At 42.2% G+C, this 24764-nt stretch overlaps 1 protein-coding gene across 2 annotated transcripts in view; it reads left to right on the forward strand.

Annotated features, from left to right (window-relative positions):
* The first annotated feature begins 460 nt into the window (after nucleotides 1–460).
* The window catches only part of LOC111967897 (plexin-A2-like), a 73297-nt gene continuing 48993 nt past the window's right edge, over nucleotides 461–24764 (forward strand). The window contains exons 1-4 of one of the 2 annotated variants that reach the window (XM_070445010.1): nucleotides 461–870; nucleotides 13562–14899; nucleotides 15932–16114; nucleotides 24576–24710. In XM_070445010.1, coding sequence (XP_070301111.1) covers nucleotides 13685–14899; nucleotides 15932–16114; nucleotides 24576–24710 — 1533 coding nt within the window. In that variant the 5' untranslated portion in view covers nucleotides 461–870; nucleotides 13562–13684. The remainder of the gene's footprint in view (nucleotides 871–13561; nucleotides 14900–15931; nucleotides 16115–24575; nucleotides 24711–24764) is intronic. The other variant, XM_023993344.2, reaches the window with a different exon arrangement.

Genomic DNA, 24764 nt, shown 5'->3' on the forward strand with positions numbered 1-24764 from the left:
GTTGAAATGACATGGAAACAACGTTGATTCAGACAGTTTTTTCCTAGTGGGTTGTAACTATTAAAAAAAAGTGCAATAGAGCACAGTGTGTGAATGTGAGAGCATCAAATGACTCAGTCCTGTGGACTAATTTGTCGACTTTTTGTTAATGCTGAGACCAAGGTTTCTTTCCAAGATTAGCTCTATTTAGCACAACAATACACATCAAAATACAATATGCACATTCAACTACACATCCATATACACATTCAAACATACGTTATTATACACAACACTATATGAAAATAAAAACACAATCATAAAAAAACKACACATTCTTCATTAAAATGGTCCAATAACAGCAGTCTGAAATTCCCTATAGGCACCAATTCCTCATATTTTAAAGAGGAAGCCAACTAACGTTCACTGTCAGTTCAAGAAAAAAGACATTGAGCCCTTTCCAAAGGATGACGCGAGGAAGGTTGGGTTTGAACAGCACACTGTACGTGAGATGCAAGTGAACTGATGAGAGTCCTATCTTGAAGCCTACCACCGGCATTGAAACACCGAATTGAAACGTGAACGAGTCTTTTGAAATGTGGCAACGAGAAAATTATTGATGTTGAATTAGGGATGCGAGTTTAGAACACATGTAGGGCTAAATTTCCATTAATAAAATGAGAGATCAGATAACTGTTCCAGCCTGATAAATGAGAATGATAATCGCATCCTGATTGTTTTTTTGTCGGCATATGGACATAGCGCGCTTCACAGCTGACGGTGCCATTGTGGGACATTTTCCAACACCAAAGGAAGGACACTACATTCAGCAGGTTCTTTATTCATTTAGCACACCAGACACATCATGACTGTGCCTTTTTACATTTCAAGGTGAGTACCATACTAACATTGATAACTGCAGCWCATGAGAGGATGAAATGGAAAAGTTGGGTTATTACTTCGCGCGCTCAGGACGCATGATAAAAAAATCATGTGAAATGATAAACCCGCGCGTCCAAAATAAATGATCTACATTCTTATTGTTTGAAGGGATTTACATACATGTATATTCTTTCCACATGTATTTACATACAGGTATATTCTTTCAGGATCTTTCAGGATGTAGACAATGGTAACCATTCCGTAGAAGTCAGGTTAAATTGAATTGCATTTACTGTGATATCATCTCGTTCTCCCACTCAGCAAGCAGCTGATGGGGTACCAACGCATCTAGTACTCATGCTTCATGAGTTCTTTATATAGAGATAGAATAGGCTATCTGACTATCTGGAGTATGTCATATTGTGATACATTTCCTACTGAATTGCTATTTTGTGGTGGTGCAAAATCGTGGACATATTTCTCTATAGAGGCATCACCTCTGTATTTTTGAGGCAGGCAAGTTACTTATGATTGACAACTGTCAGGGATTCTGGGTTTAGGCAGCAGCAGCAATAGGCACACACAACCTGAAGACCCTTTTATGAGACCTATCATCATCATTCTCATCATCCTAATCATGCTCAAATGGGCATACATCAAAATGTGCATCCTTAACAACCCAATAGTATTCATTAACCAGGTTGTCACCAAAATAATTATAATATAATAGTAGCCTTAAATTGTTAATTTTTATTAATGCCAATATTGTTTTCTATGCTTGTTTCCACTTAATACTTTGTATGACATGATTTTCTTCCTAACACATTTCATATTTCGTGGGGCCTACATTACACAAATGCATTTAATAYAAGGCTACACTTTTTTGTGTACATTACACCATTTCTTTCATAATGAATTTAATACAAGGCTATGTCGAATTTTATGAGGGTTGCCAGATTTCAATTTTGTCGTATCAATTAAGGTATTTGATTGGGGAATGGAGATACATTTTTATGATGGGAAATTATAATACACACCATAATACACACATGCACACAAACACTTACACACACTCTGTTTGTACTCATGTTATAGCCAACTTTTGACTTTTGTATGAATTATTTTGCATAGATGTCGGGAATAGTGGTATAGGAGAGTCTGAAATGAATGAAATACCCTAACCCTATGCTATGTTAAATACCAGCAGCAATTTCCAGTGAGAAAGGCTCAGTCTGAAGCCATTCGGCTATGGGTTTCACAGCCCTATAGTAATCATGCAAATTGAATCAGCATAAAACGGGTTTATTTACAACCTATGGGCAAAGTGGTATAGGAGAGTCTGACGTATAACCCTTAACTTGAGTTCAGTCTTCGCCAATGAGAACCAAGAGGGGCCTAGCTTCGTCCTTCATGACTGGGAAAGGTCTTGATTCTAGGCTGTAGAAAATCCTACATCCATCTCATTAGATCAGAACAGGATGGATCAAAAGTTATTCATATTACTGGTTTACATCCATAAAAAGGATAGTTGTGTTTTGCTGCATAACACACATATAATTTGTCTACCCATGTGATGTGGATCATTGTCAGRTTATTTTATATTTAAGCTTCAGTAACAAAAGAACACCATGGTTKTAATAACACTTTAAACAGGTCGTTTGTAAATGTGTAGAATGTGTTTGTTTTGGGTCCACACTGGWAAGTTAACTTATGTAAAATAGACAGTCACAGAGGATTTTCTTCTGAATAACTGSTCAGGGCATAGCACTTTCCATTCAGCTTCAGGCAACTTTGATGTAAGGCTTGAYYRCACCTGTAGTGACTACTTCTATCTGTCATGCCCATTGCTGCTTATCCATTGTTCACTAGATATATCAGTGTAATTACACCCAACACAATGTTGAAAAACAGAATGCTTCCCACCACTAGATCACATAACTAGACGTGAGCTGGATGTGATCCCAACGCAGCCACCAATCTAGCGTAAGAAAGTGAAAACTGTAACAGGAACTCTAACCAGGGCTCATACGTGGCGAGGTGAGCTCTAACGGCCGCTGCCATGAAATCTTAGCTTACAATAGAAATCTTAGCTTACAATAGCCTCGCCCATCGGGCTCCCGAGTGGCGCAGCAGTCTAAAACGGAACCCAAACCAGCTGCGAGTGTSCGCCATTGTGCATACATTTATTTTGTCCCTCCACACCAAACGCGATCACGACAAGCAGCTTAAAATATAAAAACAAACTCTGAACCAATTACATTAATTTGGGGACAGATCGAAAAGCATTAAACATTTATGGCAATTTAGCTAGCTAGCTTGCACTTGCTAGCTAATTTGTCCTATTTAGCTAGCTTGCTGTTGCTAGCTAATTTGTCCTGGGATATAAACATTGAGTTGTTATTTTACCTGAAATGCACAAGGTCCTCTACTCCGACAATTAATCCACACATAAAACAGTCAACCGAATCCTTTCTAGTTATCTCTCTTCCTTCCAGGCTTTTTCTTCTCTTGACTTTATATTGCGATTGGCAACTTTCATAAATTAGGTGCACCTCGTTCGTCTTTCAGTCACCCACGTTGGTATAACCAATGAGGCGATGGMACGTGGGTACCTGCTTCTATAAACCAATGAAGAGATGGGAGAGGCAGGACTTGCAGCACGATCTGCGTCAGAAATATAACTGATTTCTATTTTAGCCCTTGGCAACGCAGATGCTCGTTGGCGCGCTCGAGCAGTGTGGGTGCAATAATTGAATAACATAGATTTCTAAATACATTTTGCATAAGGCGGCGCACAATTGGCCCAGCGTCATCTGGGTTAGGGGAGGGTTTGGCCAGGGTAGGCTGTCATTGTAAATAAGAAATAGTTCTTAACTGATTTGCCTAGTTAAATAAAAACATCTATAAAGTATATAACATGATTGACACAACCGTAGTAGTCATAATGAAGCGGCCTTGGAAGTGCCATACGTTTAAGCCAACACAATTCATTATTTTACATGAACCTGTTTAACTGCATTGATATGGCTTAATTGATCATAGTCCAGACTCGTTACAGTTGCAAATACCATGCAGTTGCACCAGGGGAATTAAACATTAACAGATTTGTTTTGCAGGTCTTCTGTTTCCCCACATTTATTGATTAATTACTTTCCCATCATGAAAATGTATCCGGATTCTCCAATCAAATACCTTCATCGATACCACAAAAAAACKGACAAATACAGCTTATTCTTCTCAAATCTGGCATCCCTCATAAAATCTGACATTGCGTCAGTATCCCAAAGTATTAACAAACAAACATAGAAAACAGCATTGGCATTAATATAAAAAAAGTAAGGCTACTATTATAAGTATTTCAGTGACAACCTGGTTGATTAACAATATTGTGTTGTTAACACGTTTGTCTTTTACATAAATACACAAAAAAAGTCAGTGTAGAACACCATTGCCCAGAATGCATTGCTCCAATAACTTTCAAAAGATTGTACTGAARTTTGCCCCCCAAAAATGTATTTTCCTTTGAATGAAGTTGCACAAAATGTGTGTATTTTCACACAAATTAAGCCACACAAAAACACACAAATATGTAGTAAAAAAAATGTACATAATTTTCACAAAGTTAGTGTGAGATTGTGTTGGATGGGGGCATGTGATCATGTTTATTTTTATATGGCAAAATCACCTTTAAGTAACATCAAACCAAATATGGAGTTGATTTGAATTGATTTCAAGTGATGTGGACTTTAAAAAAAAAACATACYCACATGCCCCCATCACTTCCATTCATTATTAGCTTKTGGTGGCTAAGGTTAGCTGAAGTTTGTAGTGGCTGTTTAAAGAAAACTGAACAGTTTTTTCTCTTGCAGTTTTTCTTGGCTCATAGACTACTTTCAGGGTGAGGAACCATCTAAGATCATGTTGTAAAATAGTGAACTGCTCCTTTAAGCCTAAACAGCAGCTGCAGTGCAAACTTCACAATGCTATTGACCAAGCTCATCTCATCTTTGTTCTGYCTGTGTGTTTGGAAGGGGGATTGGATTTGTTGCCTTTTAGACTCTCCTAGTCATGCAAACCAGATGAACCCAGGGCTCTTGGTGTGCTCTCTGTGCTCTCTACGCTCGTGCTTATCTCACTGGCCAGTTGGACTGGCATTTATTCAGATGGTCCCACCAGAGCTGTAAAGCTTCTCACAGAGAGAGAGATTGACTTCTCTCTGTTGGCTCGCTAATGCCAGGCCAGTAGCTTTATCAGTTGCCTGCTAATTTTAGAATTTAAATAGGTCTTTATTTTAGTTCATTTTTTATTACTGTAGGCCTACTGTCATATAATGAGATTGCGTTTTCCTTTAGAGGTGACTCTGGATTGCTTCTATTACTGTATCTCTATATCATTCTTTGTAATGGTAAAAAGAGGGCTATTTCCTGCAGCATAACTTTCTCTAATCTACTGACCTTGTTTTCATTGCCTCTCATCAGTCATGAGTTCTCTTCATATTTTTTGATTTAACATTGCAACACTGGCTAGTGTGTTCTTTACCGAGGTGTCATGGTTCCCCATTTTAAAATGATTATAGATAACAGGAGGCACATTCACTAAACTCACATTATGATATTTTCGTGTGGAGTAATAGCCTGATCAAATGTTGATAATAAATATGGTTGTTGTGTGATCCAAACATCATCAGGAGCAATGTGGGTCAGCGGCAATGCCCTGCACTCTATTTTCAGTGGTAAGTCAAGCAAATTAGTGTTTGTAAGACAATTACACGGTGTGTGACTGCACATCAGCTCACTACCCAGAGCTGGAGACCCCTCCCGTTGCCCACGGAGAAACTGATGAAACACGACAGCTCAGATGCTATAGCCTGAGGAGGAAGGGCAGGAGGGCCCTCATGTTGGCTACTGTGTATGTATGTACATATGTATGTACTGTATGTATGTACTGTATGTATGTGCGTGAGCGAGTGTACACACTTTTGCGTATGTGAAAGAGGGAACGTCACAAAGACAGACAGAGAAAGAGAGAGTGAGAGTATGAGAGTGAGAAAGATAAATACAATTCCCCAAATTAACAAACATGGCCTGTAGCTGTTTTCTTCTCTCCTCCGTCCTCCATCAAGTACCTGTTTATTTAGGGGTGTCTGAAAGCCAGCATAGAGGTAAAAAGACTGTACGTGTCTATTCAAAGTGTAGAGAGTTTAGTGGAGAGTGTAGGAGGAGAGATACAGGTGGAGGCATACAGGGAGCTCACCTGCCAGGTGGTACCATTGGCAGTACACTGCATGCAATATGGCATGACGCCTCCAGATTGTTATCCCTATTTTCAATGTAAATGCTGCTGTCACAGTGCTGTTGTACTGGATGTTCTCCTACAGGCTACTTCCATGTTGATTTGTAATCCCTGGCACTTTGTGAGATGGCATTGTGCTAGTGTAAATGGTTGAGCTTTTTAGACAATAGGCGAGAGCCACAGATTCATTAGTGAGAGAAATCAAATCAAATGTTATTCGTCACATACACATGGTTAGCAGATGTTAATGTGAGTGTAGCGAAATGCTTGTGCTTCTAGAGACMTATGAGGTAATGACGGGACATTGAATAGATGAGCAGGGTTGAGAACTAAGAGATAAGAGCAGAGATAAAGGCATATAGTACTCTATAGGAGGGGACTTGGCAGTGTCAAACATATAATGTGAGGAGGAAGCAATTAAGTATTTAGGGGAACATGATTTGTGCAGTAAGTCAGTCTCTATGTTTTTATTCCCTGTACCGTGCCACTGACTCGGGCATTAGTGCAGAGTTTCAATGTAGGTTAAAGTTAGGGGCAGGATGGAAGAAGCTAAGCTGTAGGAGCAGATGCTTTTATTTGCAGGGCTCTGGCTGTGTCCCACCTCCTTGGTCTTATTTTCACTGGGCATTAAATGAGGAATGGGTGCTGCCGGTGCACCAGAGTCTCCAGGGGTGAAGTTGTGAATAGTAGACACCATGTATTGTCTCTCCTCTTCCCTGTTTCTTTCTGGGCTCCCAGTGATTTGTCAGCAGTGAAGGTAGCAGCTGCTCTCTTTGCGTTGTCATTTCTTTGATCGCATTTTTTGTGCCAGCTACCTCCATCCTTGGCATCCTGATCCCTACACAGCCTGTCTCTTATACACATCTAGATGTGTATAAGAGACAGGTCATACTGTAACTGACTGAGACGAATATAGCTGATCTACAGGGACAGTTACAATAAATGTAGGATGTCGTAAGCTATATAAAAAAAAATACACTCAAGGCAGGAATAGACTAATGTTGTAACTAACTGGTAATCTACGGGAACAGTGAGAGAGCATATCCAAACAGAACTCTATAGATGTTCCTTGTCCCTGCCCAAACCACACTGGGGAAGAGAGCTCGTATTTCATTAGCCTTATTCCCTAGTCCTCTCAGCTGTCATGCCAACAGTGCACTCGTAGCCGTGCTCTTTCCCTTGTTCTTTTTAAGTCCCTTAAATGTCATTACCGATGGGGGTGATTTAGCGACATATAGACTTGCTCTGTCTTTCACTGAATGTTGAATTATAGAAGACCTGGTATTGCACTTGGGCTGCACAGGTTTTCATCAGAGTGCTGGAGGTCACTTTGACTTTCCCCTTTGATTCTCATCATTCATGCAACATGAGCGCTCCCTGATTCAAAGAGCCTGTTTCAGGTCACCATTAGTCAGTAGAGATCCACAGTGAAATGTACTGAAGACAGAGGCAAGGGAAGGGAATTGATGAGTGAATCTGACTATGGCAATGTTGGGAAGCTCTATATTTCCATGTGGACAATTTAAGTTTTACTGCTGTGCATAATGCCAATCACTGTGAGAGGTCACTGATTGTGTTTTGACAATATGCTTGAAGAGATTCCTTTCCCCTAGCTTGGTTCACTACCCTGTGGTTTTTACAACCGTAATATTCTTGGATTGATTGAGTGATGTTTTATGGTTTTTAATGCTTGGTCTCTAAAGCTAGCAGTCTGAGAATTGTTCACTAAACAACACAATTGATATAAAATTCAATTCACATTTAATTATTATTTTACTCATAACAATAAACAATTTCACACAAAGACATGGAGGGGAACAGAGKAATAAATACATGCAGTGTGATTWGGGAATGAAAACCAGGTGTGCAGGGAACAAGACAAAACAAATGGAACAATGAAAAATGGAGCGGCGATGGCTAGAAAACCGKTGACATCGACCGCCGAAAGCCGCCGAACAAGGAGAGGAGTCGACTTCGGCGGAAGTCATGACACCTGAATTGATTTGAAGAGGCAAATGGTCACTAAATCTGGTAGAATTCACTGCTYGTAGGCCTGTCCAATAATCACAGTATCGTGAGTTTTAAATGAACATCCATATGTCATTGTAGCCATTTGAGGGCTGAATGTGGGTTTGTAAGAAGACCAATAAAAGCAGAATCCATAGCCCCGGGCCTGGCCCTCCAATGAGAACACAAATAAGACACAGAGGAGTGATCACAAAACATTTATTTGACCATAAACCTGACAGGTCCCTTGTGATTAAATCTGACATTCATTTAAAAGTCATCATTATTAAAGACGGCATTTTCATGTCCTTATTCCTCWACCCCTCACTGTAGGTACCAGTGTCAGCCTCCAGCTCTGGCTCTCTRGCTCGCTCTCCCCCCCATCTCCAACATGTATGACCTACTTCTGTCTCTGCATCATTGTAAACAGATCTACTAATTGCCTTMATTTATTCATTTGGAAGTCAAGTTCTGTTGGGGCTGGCGTCCTCCCAGTTCATTCATGTGTAATGTTTACAATTTCCCCCTCCCCCTATTACTCGTCCACATGGATTTGCGGACCCCAAGACCAAGGTATCCCGTCAGGCTTTGTGATTTAGCCCATGATTAAATGATTGCCATTTTGAGGGGCATGAGACATTTCRCTGTGTCCCATTGTGCAGACTGACCCAGATGTGGGGACATGACAATATACTGCACATAATGCATCGACATAAGCTCTAGAAGGGATGAAGTTGTCTTTATGGTTATATGGCTTTGTAAAGGTTTTGTGTGGTGGAATATTCTAATCAAGTGAGACTTTGTCATTTCTTCAAACAATCATCTTTATTCAATATCAATTAATTATTGCAATAATGAGGCTGGTCCACCCAACACCCTTGAGTGTTGGACCGAGTAACCTAACCTTTACACAAATGCTAAGTTTTTTATATATTGCATGACACTAAGTATGCTTAGTCATGGTTGGTTCCACCCCTCCCATGCAGATTGGGGCATCAGAAGCCACTCTGGGTTCATCCTGTCGTTATCTGTCTTAACCCCTCCCTGGCTTAGTTTCCCAGATGCAAGGATGATTTTGAGACAATTAGGGATTGTTCTACTCCTAAGCTATCTCTAGTAAAACACATTCTTGTCTATGAAATGCAGTCTTTAACTMATTTGTCAGCTCAAGCCATCTCTAGTGACCATACGCCCAGATTAGCTGCAGAGAACTAGAGTGGAGACCATAAAACACAGACACTAGCAGGATAGAAATGTCTTACTATTAGTTAAATATTAATGGTTAACAATTCATATCAAATAAATCAGGTAAATACGTCATTTTTCTCTCAATTGTCAAAACCCCTGATATTCCACCCTAAAACCTAGGATTGCAAAACACAGATGTACAGCAATACTCTGGAGGTTTGATATAACTAGATCACATCCAGTCCTGTCCCTGTGCCTCCATACTGGGTTAATACTCTGTCTTGTCCAGCMTGATCAGACATGGCCACAAGGGACACAGTATTCATCACATCTGATGAAAGGACACAACTCTATTGTTGCCTCAGTGTGAGAGCACTGTGTCTGTCCTGCAGCCTGAAAGATGGTGTCACAGTGTGCTGACTGTTTCCAATCCTCTCACACGTTATCAGCCTGGGCCCAGCACGAGCCTCAGAGGCTGCTGCAAATGGAACACATTCCTGAGATATAAAGCACAATACGCACTGTGCATAAAGTGCACAGAGGGAAAGAAGGAGACATATTTCTGTGATCATTTTAAATCATGTTTATGTATGGTCACAGACGGTTACCCTCCAATGAATCACACATAATAACACACTGCAGAGTTTATGCCAGAATGCCGAGCCAATGTACTCCAATGAAGGCTGAAAACATAGGCACACCCCTTGGTGGAGGTCTTAAGGTCGAATTAAACATGGTGGCATGGCATGCCATTTTGACTCGGATTGGTGCCCTCCACCATAGCCTGGCATCCCCAGAGGCCTGAGCATGTTTTTCAATGAGTGTGTGTGAATGAGTCMTGTCTGGGGCTAAGGCTGGGGTTGGCAGGAGTGTGTCTGACTGGCAAGGCAGTGTATTCAGCAGGGAGGGCTGCAGCCAGCAAGGAGCTGTCCCTATAATCCAGGGTAAACAGAGCAGTGTGACTGCATGGCACGCCTCAAACATGACTGAATCCAGCAGAAAATAAATCGATAGACTGCTGTTACTTCCTGCTTCTGGCCCATCTTGTTATTCTCTATAGAAGGTTTGGCTTGATCTTCACAACACTGAATTCACCTCTGTTGGTCTCTGTATTGAGGAACTATGCTGCACCTTGTCGTTTCTATAATATTTGTCCTTAGCTTTACGGTTTCAATGAAAATTGAGGGATTACATATCATTTTGCACARACACAGACATAATACTTGAGGCGCATCTAAGATCTTAATGCAAATGATGTTGAGGTTCATAACACTGAAGTTGGTCATATGATTTGGATTGTAATAATTTACAATAAAATAATGGCTTTCCCAAACCACTGAACACAGCAACTCAAGGTGGTCTCCCATGATATTGTAAACTGGGAGCTTAAAATAGGGTTTGAAATGGGGTGCACTCCTGTGGGGGGGGGGGGGGAGGGGATGATTTGTGACAATCCATTTGCTTGGGCAGAAAATGGAATTCATTTCTGCATGTACAGAAAACAGAGTTACAGCTCACACCTGTGTGAGAATCATGTAACAGGGCCCGGAGATTCACTAGCTAAGATTATTCATAATGTTTCACTACAAAGGCCAATTGAATACAACATGTTATTATATTAGCATAGAAACTAGATAAGGAATGTCTAGTTACTGCAGATGAGAGAGAGAGATTGTCAGAGAAGGACATGTGATATCTTTATTCAAATCAAAGGAGAGCGAATGCTTGGTAGAGCGACGGTAGCCAAAGGCTCTGCTAGTGCGCCAATGGCTCTGCTGGTAGCCAAGGCTCTGCTGGTAGCCAAGGCTCTGCTGGTAGCCAAGGCTCTGCTGGTAGCCAAGGCTCTGCTGGTAGCCAAGGCTCCGCTGGTAGCYAAGGCTCCGCTAGTATCCAAGGCTCCGCTGGTAGCCAAGGCTCGGTTGGTCGCTAAGGCTCGGTTGGTCGCTAAGGCTCTGCTGGTAGCCAAGGCTCTGCTAGTAGCCAAGGCTCTGCTAGTAGCCAAGGCTCTGCTACAGTATTAGCTAAGGCTCTGCTGGTAGCTAAGACTCTGCTGGTAGCTAAAGCTCTGCTGGTAGCTAAGGCTCTGCTGGTAGCTAAGACTCTGCTGGTAGCTAAGGCTCTGCTAGTAGCTAAGGCTCTGCTAGGCAGCTATCTCCAGTCAGCACCTGTTTCTCTCCCTCCCAGGAGCCACAGGATTGACCTTTTATGTGTATCCTGCACAGCACAGCACAGCTTGCCAGGGCAGTGACATTTTATTTATTTATCTGGATATAGAGTTTTGATATTTTCCGTGTAACATTTAGATTTGTAACTGACATGTATAACAACCAAAGAACTCCATGATGAAAGGATGGCAACAGAACAGGGCAGCAATGTCGGTGCAAGTAAAKTGTTTCCCCTAGGATTTCTTTCAGCACCGGTGGCAAAGGTGGTATGTGTTGTTTGTTTTAGAGAACAGGGAAAGAATACACAAAGTGTGTCTGTCTGCCAAAGGGACCAGAGGAAAAAGGAACACTCCAGTGATTTCCCCCCTGATATCTTTGAGGCAGAGACAGATGGAGATGAGACACGAGTGGAGTTGGAGAGATCCCAGACACCACTGTGTCAATCCTCCAGTCCTGTCTTTCCCCCCCTTCCCTGGCTCATACACAACATACACTGCCAGACATCCTGTTAGTAGTTAGCAATGGAGTGCAGCCATGGCCACTTCTGTCCAATTCTAGGACACACATTACCATTTTTATTTAACCTTTACTCTAACCAGGACGTCTCATTGAGATAAATAATCTMTTTTCCTATCTTAAGGGGACCTAGGACCAAGAAGGCAATTCTTTCCAAGCTAAAGGCTTTGAGCTGGCCAAATGCTTCCGTACCATTTTACTGGGAAGGTGAATGGTTTGTGAAGCAAAGAGGCTACAGTAGAGAGCTGTTGGTCTGGAATCAGATAGGACAGAGTGTGTGGCTTGTGGGGGCTCCACAGCCTTAGAGAGCCAGCTTGGCTAAGCCTCCAGAGTTGCTGGGACTTAGACGAAAGGAGCGGGTGCAGTGCAGGCAGATGTGGACTCCTAATTTACAGTCCTTTCCTTCGCGCATGGCACTTTTATTACTACTATAATTGACTGGGATGAAGTGAGTGCAAGTATGAAGCCACCAGTTCTCCCTCATCAATKTTGATCAATGTTCCCTACCCTAGATTAATAAGGACTCATATAAACAGGATGCCTGGTAAACGTGCCATTTGTTCTCCAGGTCCAAAGTGACTAACCAGGTTATCTTGACTAATCAATGTGAGAAATGTTTTAATTTAGACAGCTGTGAACTCAAACTAAAGCATAAAACACATGATGATCAGTAGATTGTGAAAATAAAGAAAGTCATACATAACATGATTTTTCAAGGCTTTCACTCTCCTTTCTCTAATCCATCCATCAATCTACTCATCCATCCATCCACTCATCCATCCATCCATTCCATGCAATATTCTAGAGTCATTGTTTTTCTCCTGGTTGAAACATCTACATAAACTATGCTAATGAAATTAACCGAGGAAGCGAAAGGGTTGATGCTGCTTGACTTTGAATCCCTAATGATTCTCGCCATCCCTGGAAAAGGCCTGATTAATTTAGGAATGTCTGCCGCGCTGGAGAGAGTGACTAATTCCTGGAGGATTCGACTATTTAGGAGAACAAGAGGGAGGGGAATAAAGAAAACAGGGAACTGGATACATGGAAGCATAATAATACATTTGGATCCTATCCTGCAGATAGGGGAAGCAGAGAACACCTCGCAGAGAGAATGAGCCCCTGCAGATAGGGGAAGCAGAGAGAACACCTCTCCTGCTAATCTAGCCCAATGTATTGATTGCAGTGGGGATGGAGGTCTACACTGTGAAGTGATTACTGCAATTCCATGTTCCGTTGATGTATGTTGTGTCTGAGAAAGCAGAGCAGAAGAACAAGGGTGAAACCGTTTCAAGATGCTATTTTTCAGTGTGATTCTGTGCTGTCTCTGGCCTGTATCTCTTAGTCCTGTTTTTTATAATGGAAAACTCTTGTCATTGTAAAATGTCACCCTTGTAAAATTGGAGGGAGGTTATTCATATAATTATTTTAATCAAAACATTTTATGAATAAAACCCTGTTTTATGAGTCCTTGCTAAAGGTTTATGAAAGGTTTATTATAACATGTTCGGTTTATTTATCTTCTATTTCAGGATGATGTGAAGACCATTGTTGAGGATATCAACTAGAGTGCAGCCTGACTGAGTACAGCCTTGTTCATTCCTGCCCTACAGCACTAGACATTTTGTCTGGACTTGCTATCTCTTAGAAGCCCTATGGGGATGGGGACCTGTTTGGATATAGGATGCACTTACTGCGGCCGTACTAAGGAGCAGTCATGGGCCCTGACGTGGTGGCTGTTGGTCCTGATGTCTATCTCCCTAGCAATGGGCCAAGGTCATTCCGTCAACACTTTCCAGTCAGAGAGGAGAGAGTGGACCCTGAACCACCTGACAGTGCACAAGACCACTGGTGTTCTCTATGTTGGTGCTGTGAACCGGATCTACAAGCTGTCTGCCAACCTGACACTTCTGATCTCCCACGACACAGGTCCTGAGTACGACAACAACGCCTGCTACCCTCCTCTTATAGTGCAGCCCTGCTCAGAGCCCTTAGCATCCACTGACAACATTAACAAACTGCTGCTCATAGACTACTCCCACAACCGCCTGCTGGCCTGTGGCAGCCTCTACCAGGGAGTCTGCAAGCTGATGCGACAGGACGACCTGTTTATCCTGGTAGAGCCCACTCACAAGAAAGAGCATTACCTCTCCAGTGTCAACCAGACAGGCACCATGTATGGTGTCATCGTGCCCTCCTCGCAGGGCCAGGACGGCACCCTTTTCATCGGCACAGCCGTGGGTGGGAAGCAGGACTATTTCCCCACCATCTCCAGCCGTAAGCTGCCCCGCGACCCAGAGTCCTCTGCCATGCTGGACTACGAGCTCCACACAGACTTTGTCTCCTCTCTCATTAAGATCCCCTCTGACACGCTAGCTCTGGTCCCGCGCTTTGACATCTACTACATCTACGGCTTTGCCAGCGGGAACTTTGTCTACTTCCTGACCGTGCAGCCAGAGACCCCAGAGAATGGGATGCCAGCTGGCAGTTCCCCTGGTGACCTGTTCTACACAACCCGCATCATACGCCTCTGCAAAGGGGACACAAAGTTCCACTCGTATGTGTCTTTGCCAGTGGGCTGTGTACACAAGGGAGAGGAGTATCGCCTCCTACAGGCCGCCCACCTGTCTAAGGCAGGGAAGGTATTGGCCAGGTCCTTCAACATCAGTGCCCAGGATGACATCCTCTTTGCTGTGTTCACCAAGGGTCAGAAGCAGTACCACAAGCCTCTGGACAACTCCGCCCTGTGTWTCTTTACCATCCGAGACGTCAACGCCCGCATCAAAGAGCGCCTGCAGTCCTGCTACCAGGGAGAGGGCAACCTGGAATTGCACTGGCTGCTGGGAAAGGACGTGCAGTGCACCAAGGCGGTAGGTACCTGTAGCTAAACCCCTGAAGAGGGCTCTGCATCCAGTCCCTTCATTAACATCCAGCTAGCCTGGGGCCAACCAGCATTGGCTCCTCTGATGTGGTATACATGCACATTATTCAGACAGTGGAGCTGACAGGTTAGAGAATGTAATATTTGAAGCTCTTTGATTACCCCACAGCCTTGATTACACTAACAGTAGCCAGAATCCCGCTGAAGAGTCCCATTCACYGTTTCTATATTCCAAAAGAGCAGCAGAGTAAGTGGGGGAGATGAATGTACAATGCTAATCAGAGGAGTTTTGTATGTCGCTTTGATTCCATTTAGAGGCTCAGGCTCTCTCTCTCTCTCTTTCTCTCTCACTCTCTCTCTTTCCATTTGTGACTGTAACTCTATGAGGCTGTCAGCGTTCAGAAAAACGGTAACAAGGACATCCATCAAGGTTGTTATTCAGCAACTCTCACCCAACCACTTTGATTCCACCATTGCCTCCAAGATCCTATTTTGCTAATAGTCATATACTGCCTCTTACCCATGTCATCCATCTGTTCCAGTGCAGAAGAAAGCAGAATAGATACTCTCGAGAGGTGCAGGAAATGAAAGTACAAATGTGTTGCCCTAAAAAGCGAGATTTCTATTCCGTCTGACAGGCCATTAGTGGATGTTTGAGGTGGGTTGTGCTAGATGTAACAGGACTGCTTAGCATGCGAGCCTCTTTGATGCTTAATCAAAACCTGACATCTCTGGGACTGTGTATTTGTGTGATGTCAGATCAAGCGATTTAAATCACAGAAACCGGAACAAAACACATGGCGTTCTGCAATTAAACTGCTCAACAAACACACTGTCCTGGCATTGTTTACAAATGTAACAGCCCCAATAACTTTTGAAGTTGYGGCCTTGAAAACCTTGGTAATTGTGTGTAGCAAATATGTAAGGATTTTTACAGCAGTCTTTTCGAGATTTCTTACTCTCATTCTCTTGCTCTCTGTCTCACCCATCTCTCCCTGTCTTCCCCCATCTCTCTCTGCAGCCTGTGCCYATCGATGATCACTTCTGTGGGCTGGATATCAACCAGCCCCTTGGGGGCTCCCAGCTGGTAGCTGGCCTGACGGTGTATACTGAGACCAGGGACAGGCTGACCTCTGTCATCTCCTACGTCTATAATGGCTACAGCGTGGCTTTTATCGGAACCAGGAGTGGCAGACTGAAGAAGGTGAGCATGGGGGATTCTTTCTCCACACCCACATGAAAAATATTATAATATACTATGGTATAAATACTAGTATTTTTTCACTACAGTRAATACTGTAGTATTTCAGGGACTATACTATAGTATTTACAGTTAACTATAGTACAACTACTGTATTAAATAAAAATTGTAGTATATACTATAGCAATTATTGTAGTGTTTTTACGGATTGTAGTAGACTGTACTGTTTTTGCGGACTGTAATATTTCCTGTAGTGTTTTTGCGGACATGACTGTATTATTTACTATAGTGTTTTTGTTTTATTATCTTTGACATAGAAGTGGAATTGAGAAATACTAAAAGAGCACATTTTCCATAACCTGTAGGTAGGTAGGTAGGTCTGAACGGATAGTTCAGAGCTTCTGCTCTTTTCTATAATACAATATAGGGTCTACACATGGCATGTACTGTAGGTTTCTCACTTATGGGTTGACAAATTGGGATATGGAGGAGGGGAATGGGCAGGGTATATGCAAATTAAATACTGTAGTATTTACTACAGTTAAAAAAGTGTGTTTTTGTCATGTTTTTTTGCTGAAAATAATTTAGAAGTATTTTATAATTATTAGATGACGCTTACCTGACACACTTGTCTAAATTGATGGGTCATGTGAAGGAAATGCTATATCAACCCCCCAGCCACATCTAGCTAAGTGGATGGGTCATGTAATAATCCGGCCAAAGTGGAGTCTTTTGTTTAGACATGTAGCTAGCTAGGTAGCTAGCTAGYTAAATAATGAACCAGCATAATCCAAACTCATACTACTATCAATACAAACATTGTCATAGCTGTACTAGGAATCTGTAGGTAGCTAAAGCTAACAAACTAGGTTCAATGTTAGATAACTAACAATAGGCTATAACTAGCAATGCAAATGGATTTCTTATTCAAATAATATTACTGCACAGATCATACAAGTAATGTTAGCTAACGAGCCAGCAAGCTAACGTTCGCTAGCTAACTAAAAGTACACTTTAATTTGCAATAAAAATGACTTTCTGACAAAATTAGAAACTTAAATCTGAAAATAGCTAGACTCTTACCCGTATACATGGATGAACACTTCACGGCAAACTGGAACCATTTAACTCTGTTTTGTTTGTAGWTACATCTTGTTTGGCCAGCGTTGTGTCACGTCACTCCGGTTCACACTGACCGTGTGCAGAAAGTAGCCCATCATTTTTTCCAACTGATCTGTGGATAGCGCCTGCTAAATTCAGGGCATCAATGTAGTTGAGAAAAGTAGTTCTCGATGGCTAACGTCATATCTTTCAAAAACTGCGTGGTAGAAAGGACTATCAACACATACTGAACAGCTCACGTTACAGACAGAAGCAGGCTACATGGCAGAYCAATCCAAATTCATCTCCCGGCATGTCCATCCCATCCATTATCTCAGCCAATCATGGCTAGTGGGATGGTTCCTGTCTTTTTCGGTGGCTAAACCGACTAGGCTCGTAATTTAACAATTTTATTTGTATTTATGGATGGAATACAAGTTTGTTATTAAGGCACATGAAATATCACGTTTCAGAAGGCATTTCTGCCCAAAATCCCGTTTTGATAAAATACATCTATGTTTAAATTCAAATCCCTCTCCTGTGAAGTAGTGATGTGCTACATACGCCTAGTTTCTTGAAACGAGTCACAAATGCATCCAACATTCTCCTCAGTGATAAACWAGAATAATTTAGTAGTATTTCCTTTGGATTAAAATTATAAGCACACAGCAAACAAAGCTCTCATGAATGCTCTCAAGTGCAGATACTGCATTAATTATAGCTTTTTGAGAACTAACCAAGTGAGGAAACTCTCGAAAGTATATCTAAACGATTCAAGCTTTTCAAAAACATGACTTCACAGTGGACAGGAAGGAGATATTTGGTGATTGAAGGGATTAGTAGAGAATCTCAGACAGGAGGACGACTGGCAAGGAAGGTATGTTTGAGGCTAAATTGAACTGCATGCTGTGAACAGTAGTCTCAATACAGAAATCTTCACAGTAGATAGACCGTTCACTACAAATTAATATCTACATAGCATTAAAGTGACAACATTTACTGATGGCATGTCTACGTTTATATCCTCTGCTTCCCTTGAGTTCTGCTAGCTTTAGGATATTTAAACATATGCTGTACTTAGTACACACCCATGAGCATGCATGCAAAGACACCCGCACGCACACACATATTAACACACACACACACACACACCACACACACACACACACACACACACCACACACACACACACACCACACCCACACACACACACACACACACACACACACACACACACACACACACCGCACAATAAGGGCAGCTCTACCCTTTAGCTCAGTGCGAATGTTGCCTGTAATCCATGACTTCTGGTTGGGGTATGTACGTACAGTCACTGTGGGGACAACGTCCTCGATGCACTTATTGATAAAGCCAGTGACTGATGTGGTGTACTCCTCAATGCCATCGGACGAATCCCGGAACATATCCATTCTGTGCTAGCAAAACAGTCCTGTAGTTCAGCATCTGCTTCATCTGACCACTYTTTTATAGACCGAGTCACTGGTGCTTCCTGCTTACATTTTTGCTTGTAAGCAGGAATCAGGAGGATAGCGTTATGGTCAGATTTGCCAAATGGAGGGTGAGGGAGAGCTTTGTATCCATCTCTGTGTGTGGAGTAGGTGGTGTAGATTTTTTCCCTCTGGTTGCACATTTAACATATTGATAGAAATTCGGTAAAACTGATTTAAGTTTCCCTGCGTTAAAGTCMCCGGCCACTTGGAATGCCGCCTCTGGATGAGTGTTTTCCTGTTTGCTTAWGGCGGAATACAGYTCATTTAGTGCGGTTTTAGTTCCAACCTTGCTCTGTGGTGGTATGTAGACAGCTACGAAAAATACAGATTAAAACTTTCTGGGTAAATAGTGTGGTCTACAGCTTATCATAAGATACTCAACCTCAGGCGAGCAAAACTTTGTGACTTCCTTAGATATTGTGCACCAACTGTTGTTTACATAAATGCATAGGCCCCCGCCCCGTGTCTTACCAGAGGCTRCTGTTCTGTCTTTCCAATAGAGTGTATAACCCGCCAGCTCTATGTTCTTAATGTCGGCGTTCATCCACGACTCGGGGAAGCATAAAATATTACAGTTTTTAATGTCCCGTTGGTAGGATATACAGTACGTGCTTTCAGTTCGTCCTATCTATTTTCTACTGTTTGAACATTAATTAGCAGAACGGAGGGCAAGGGCAGATTAGCTACTCGTCGCCTGGTCCTCACAAGGCATCCTGATCTTTTGCCTCGGAATCTCCGTTTCCTTCTCCAGCGAATGTCCAAGAAAAACTCTTTGTCCAGTTTGAGGTGAGCAATCCCAGTTCTGATGTTTAGAAGCTATTTTTGGTCCTAGGAGACGGTAGCAACAACATTATGTACAAAACAAGTTACGAACAACGCGAAAAAACAATCAAAATAGTATGATTGGTTGAGGGCTGATAAGACGGCAGCCCTACCCATCGGCGCCATCACCTGTCACCTCAGGTGACTTAGAGGAGTCTCTGGTTACGTAGTAGAAACTGTGGTATGGGGCCTTGGAAGCTAGGCATACTGTAGAATGTTAACTTCGGGGATTTAGGGAAAACCTCAAGGATCATTCAGAAAACGTCCTATACCTTTGAGCCAACACTGCTGTATGACACGAGCACTCTCTCTCACACACACACACACACACACACACACACACACACACACACACACACACACACACCACACCACAACACACACACACACACACACCACACACACACACACACACACACACACACCCAAACACACTTAGAGTGCATTCATCATAGTAGTAATCATGTTTGGTATAGCATTTGCTAACATACAGCTTGTTCAATGCTAGGAATCAATACAGCTCTCTTAGTAGCAGTGATGTCATGTCTGACTGATTAGTGCAGGGGTGTAATACAGACATCCACCTATTTGGCTCTCACTAAACACGTCCCCCTTTCATTAGGCACTGCAGCACCATCCTGTCTTCGCAGGACAGACACACACTCCTCTTCATCAGCGTTCAGGCAAAGTCATGATGGTATGGGCTAATCAATGTCCACTCTCCAGTCTGTCAGTTAGAATCTTGCCCAAACACACAGCCACTCAACCCTGAAGGTTGCCAGACGTACTGGCCTTATGTCATTGTATTTTTATTCTCTTAGAAAGACGTTATATTTGGAAAATGTCATGAATCTTTGTTGTAGGTGTCTTTGCCACCATACAGTACTGTATCTGGGGCAAAGGAATAAGGGAGACTGTAGGATACTAGACTAAAATGAATAGGCTAGCTGAGAGAGTGCTCCCAGTCTATTTATCCATATGGTATGATAGATAGACTTAACACACTTTGCCCATGCTAGTCACATCTGGTCACATTTAGTGGGATTGGCAGGCCAAAGATATGTACTGTGACTGATCATCTTTCATACCAACTTCCAGGGAAATGGAAAGCTAGAAGGAACATGTATGTACAGTAATGTTTACCTCTTTTAGAACCCTCCAAATTGCTTCATTGATCACAATAATCTCACAATGAATTCCATATGGCAATATTTAAAGGGAGAGAAATGTAAGAACATGTTGTGATGTGGGTCCGGGAAGCTGTCTGGCAACTTTCAAACTACCCTTTACTTTACTCTGCGCGTCCGACTCATCCCAAACATCTCAATTTGGTTGAGGTTGGGGGATTGTGGAGCCAGGTCATCTGATGCAGCACTCCATCACTCTCCTTTTTGATAAAATAGCCCTTACACAGCCAGAGGTATGTTTTGGGGTCATTGTCCTGTTGAAAAACAAATGATAGTACCACTAAGCGCAAACCAGATGGGATGGTGTATCACTGCAGAATGCTATGGTAGCCATGCTGGTTTAGTATGTCTTGAATTCTAAATAAATCACAGTGTCACCAGCAAAGCACCCCCACACCATCACACCTCCTCCACGCTTCACGGTGGGAACCACACATGCGGAGATCATCCGTTCACCTACTCTGCGTCTCACAAAGACACAGCGGTTGGAACCAAAATCTCAAATTTGGACTCATCAGACCAAAGGACAGATTTCTACCGGTCTAATGTCGATTGCTTGTGTTTCTTTGCCCAAGCAAGTCTTTTCTTCTTATTGGTGTCCTTTAGTAGTGGTTTCTTTGCAGCAATTCAACCATGAAGGCTGATTCACGCAGTCTCCTCTGAACAGCTGATGTTGAGAATGTGTCTGTTACTTGAACTCTGTGAAGCATTTATTTGGGCTGCAATCTGAGGTGCAGTTAACTCTAATGAACTTATCCTCTGCAGCAGAGGTAACTCTGGGTTTCCTTTCCTGTGGCCGGTCCTCATGAGAGACAGTTTTATATGTGCTTGATGGTTTTTGTGACTGCACTTGAAGAAGCTTTCAATGTTCTTGACATTTTCCACATTGACTTACCTTCATGTCTTAAAGTAATGATGGACTGTCATTTCTCTGTCCTTATTTAAGCTCTTCTTGCCATAATATGGACTTGGTATTTTACCAAATAGGGCTATCTTCTGTATACCACCCCTGCCTTGTCACAACACAACTGATTGGCTCAAACGCATTAAGAAGGAAAGAAATTCCACAAAATAACTTTTAACAAGGCACACCTGTTAATTGAAATGCATTCCAGGTGACTACCTCATGAAGCTGGTTGAGAGAATGCAAAGAGTGTGCAAAACTGTCATCAAGGCAAAGGGTGGCTACATTGAAGAATCTCAAATATAAAATATATTTTGATTTGTTTAACACTTTTTTTGGTTACTAAATGATGCCATATGTGTTATTTCATAGTTTCGATGTCTTTACTAATATTCTACAATGTAGAACATAGTAAAAATAAAGAAAAACCCTTGAATGAGTTGGTGTCCAAACGTTTGACTGGTACTGTATGTGATGTAGTATGCAAATTTCGGGACCACCTTTGGCTCAYGAATGCTACTTTCAGAACTACTGGCTAAAAATTCTACAAAAGTACCGGAGAATCTCTTTAAAGGATGGAATCACAACACGCTACCACTGAGAGATGCAGCAAACCACGCTAAAAGAGCTCTTGAAGGGAACAGGTAAATTGTATTAATTCCTTACTAAGAGTATATGGGGTCATATGACATTCTAAAACTTATTTGTAGGGTTATTTTACTTTCTTGTTTGTATCCAATGTTGGCCTCCAATGTTGTCCTCCAATTTTGGCCTTTAAGATGAATTCCCCCTGTCGGTATCGGGAAAGAAAACACACCGTTGTAGGTCTAAATATAATTCAGGAGTAAAATGTATTTCCTCTTGTAACGTTAGGTTACAGTTTGGACATTTAAAGAAAGACAACAGAAACACTAGAGTAGAAAAAGGCATTTAGCCAAAGCATTAGTAACCTTCCTATTCAGTAAAACAGACTGCATACGAAGGAAGAGAAAAAATATTTTGTGCAAGAGCCATGAAATTAATTTATTTGTGGTTTTTTTTGATCATATGTTCTGGACCTTGAATGATGTTTCCTACTCATTTACAAAACAGTTTCATTATTACAGGTTGATGGGGTAGCAGGCATGAGKTGATCTTTGTAAACTAGCCACTTTTCATCATGTACATTACTTCTACCAGAAACTCTGGCTGAACTAGSACAGCTTCCATATACTGTGCACATCTCAGCAKMTACCAGCAGGCTCATTATAAAACTAATTAAACGGTCCTCCTCTCATTACGAACTGTGAGGCTTAAGAGAGATTGAGGACCTGATGTAGTCCCATAGGGCCAAAGCCCATGCCAAAGCCCTTTGGCCATAGGGCCAAAGCCCAAGCAACCCTGCTTTAGATTATAAATKGACTGAAATCAAACTCTGGGCCAGTCAAATGGTCACTATTTCCTCTGAGATAATAAATTGGACCTTGTTCACTGTGGTTGCTCCAGGTCAACCTCCTAATGCCCAGCTTAATACCGCTGGCATAATATCTCTCTGGGCAATTTCGGTTTTATTTCCAATCAAGTTTTGCAAGTGGAACTCATACAAGCGCTGGTTTCTATGAATGAAATAGAGAGTGTGGGAAATGGAATGAAAGCTGACTCCACCTTGCGTGGGATTGTGGTAAGAGAGACAGAGGATGAGGGGGCAGGGAACCACGAAATAGATGAAGAGTTACAGAGGCTTTACTGGATACAACTTTCTATTGAGTGACTGGTTAGGGGGATGACAGTGTCAAATCAATGGTRGACAGAGCTGGTTAAATGACAAACGGAGCAGAGTGGACACTGTGATCCTAATGATCCTTCTGATAGAATCCCCTGACCGTGTCMCTAAATGACTGCAGCACTGGGGCTGCTTGCCAGGCTTTGGTCTCTTTGTCACAGAAGAGATTTTGCCTGTAGGATTCTCCCATCTCAGTCCATGAGGTGTTTTTCTCTATATTCCTCTATGTTTATGGTGGGGACCACAGCCTTTAGGAGAGGGCTGCTGACTGGAAAGTGGAAGGGTTGATTAATTGGTGCTGTTTTTGAGCCCAGGGGATCCAATCATGTAATCAGTTTCTATTGATTCCTGCTGTGTCTATTGAGAGAGTGTTGTGGGCCTGCCAGTGGCTGTGTGCACTGGCCTGGCACGCAGGGAGATTTGCTGCAGTCCAACCTGATCTTGGTGCTGGAGATTTGTACTGTCCAGATAACCAGAATGGAGGATATGTAGTTTATTATGGGCTTCTTACGTCTGCTCCCTAATGTCTATCCCTCTGCTTAGTCTCCTGTCATTCTGTATTTAGATGAGTATCTTCTTTATATGAGAAAGCATTTCCACTTCACAGCAGTTACATAGGTTTAATCAGCCAGTTGATATTATCATGCTGAATACTAAGCAACCATTAAACTGGAGATAGTATAGCTAATGAGGATATTTTTTCTCAGTTGTCCAACTTATTTTTGTCTTTTAAACTCAGGGTATATCAATTTACATTTTCAGATGTGATAATAATGTACTGTTACTGTATGAAGTCATTCAGATTTCTGACATCACCTACTAATGAGGAAAATGTGTATTGATGAAAATGGACAGAAAGGGGTTGGGGAAGGGAATCCAATTCTCTGTTTGTATGTGTGTGCCTATCCGCAAACATGCTTTTAATGTACCCCAAAAGATGGTGGTTTGAAGTCGTGCCAAAGTTAAAAGAATCTTTAGTATGGTTTAATTGAAAAMAAGCCAGAAACATGCCATCACCGGTAACATAATGAACTAATCCTGGAATAGGGACAAACATTACAAAGCGGAGCTAAGAGTACAGTACTCCAAAGGTTTGTTTGGTCAAAACCGTCACTATTTTATTGTCAAGCATACAGCTGTAATTGACCAGCCCTATGTCTGTCTCTCTGTYCTCCAGGTCCGAGTGGATGGGCCTCCTGAGGGCGGGGGGCAGTATGAGACCCTGACCGTGATGACAGAAGGTAGTCCTATCCTCCGAGACATGGCCTTCTCTCTGGACCGCAACTCTCTCTACATCATGTCTGACAATCAGGTGAGGAATCTCCCATTCCCTACTGTAACAGAAATGTTTATAAGTTAACAAGAT

The sequence above is a fragment of the Salvelinus sp. IW2-2015 genome, linkage group LG1, assembly GCF_002910315.2.
Source record: "Salvelinus sp. IW2-2015 linkage group LG1, ASM291031v2, whole genome shotgun sequence".
NCBI lineage: Eukaryota > Metazoa > Chordata > Actinopteri > Salmoniformes > Salmonidae > Salvelinus > Salvelinus sp. IW2-2015.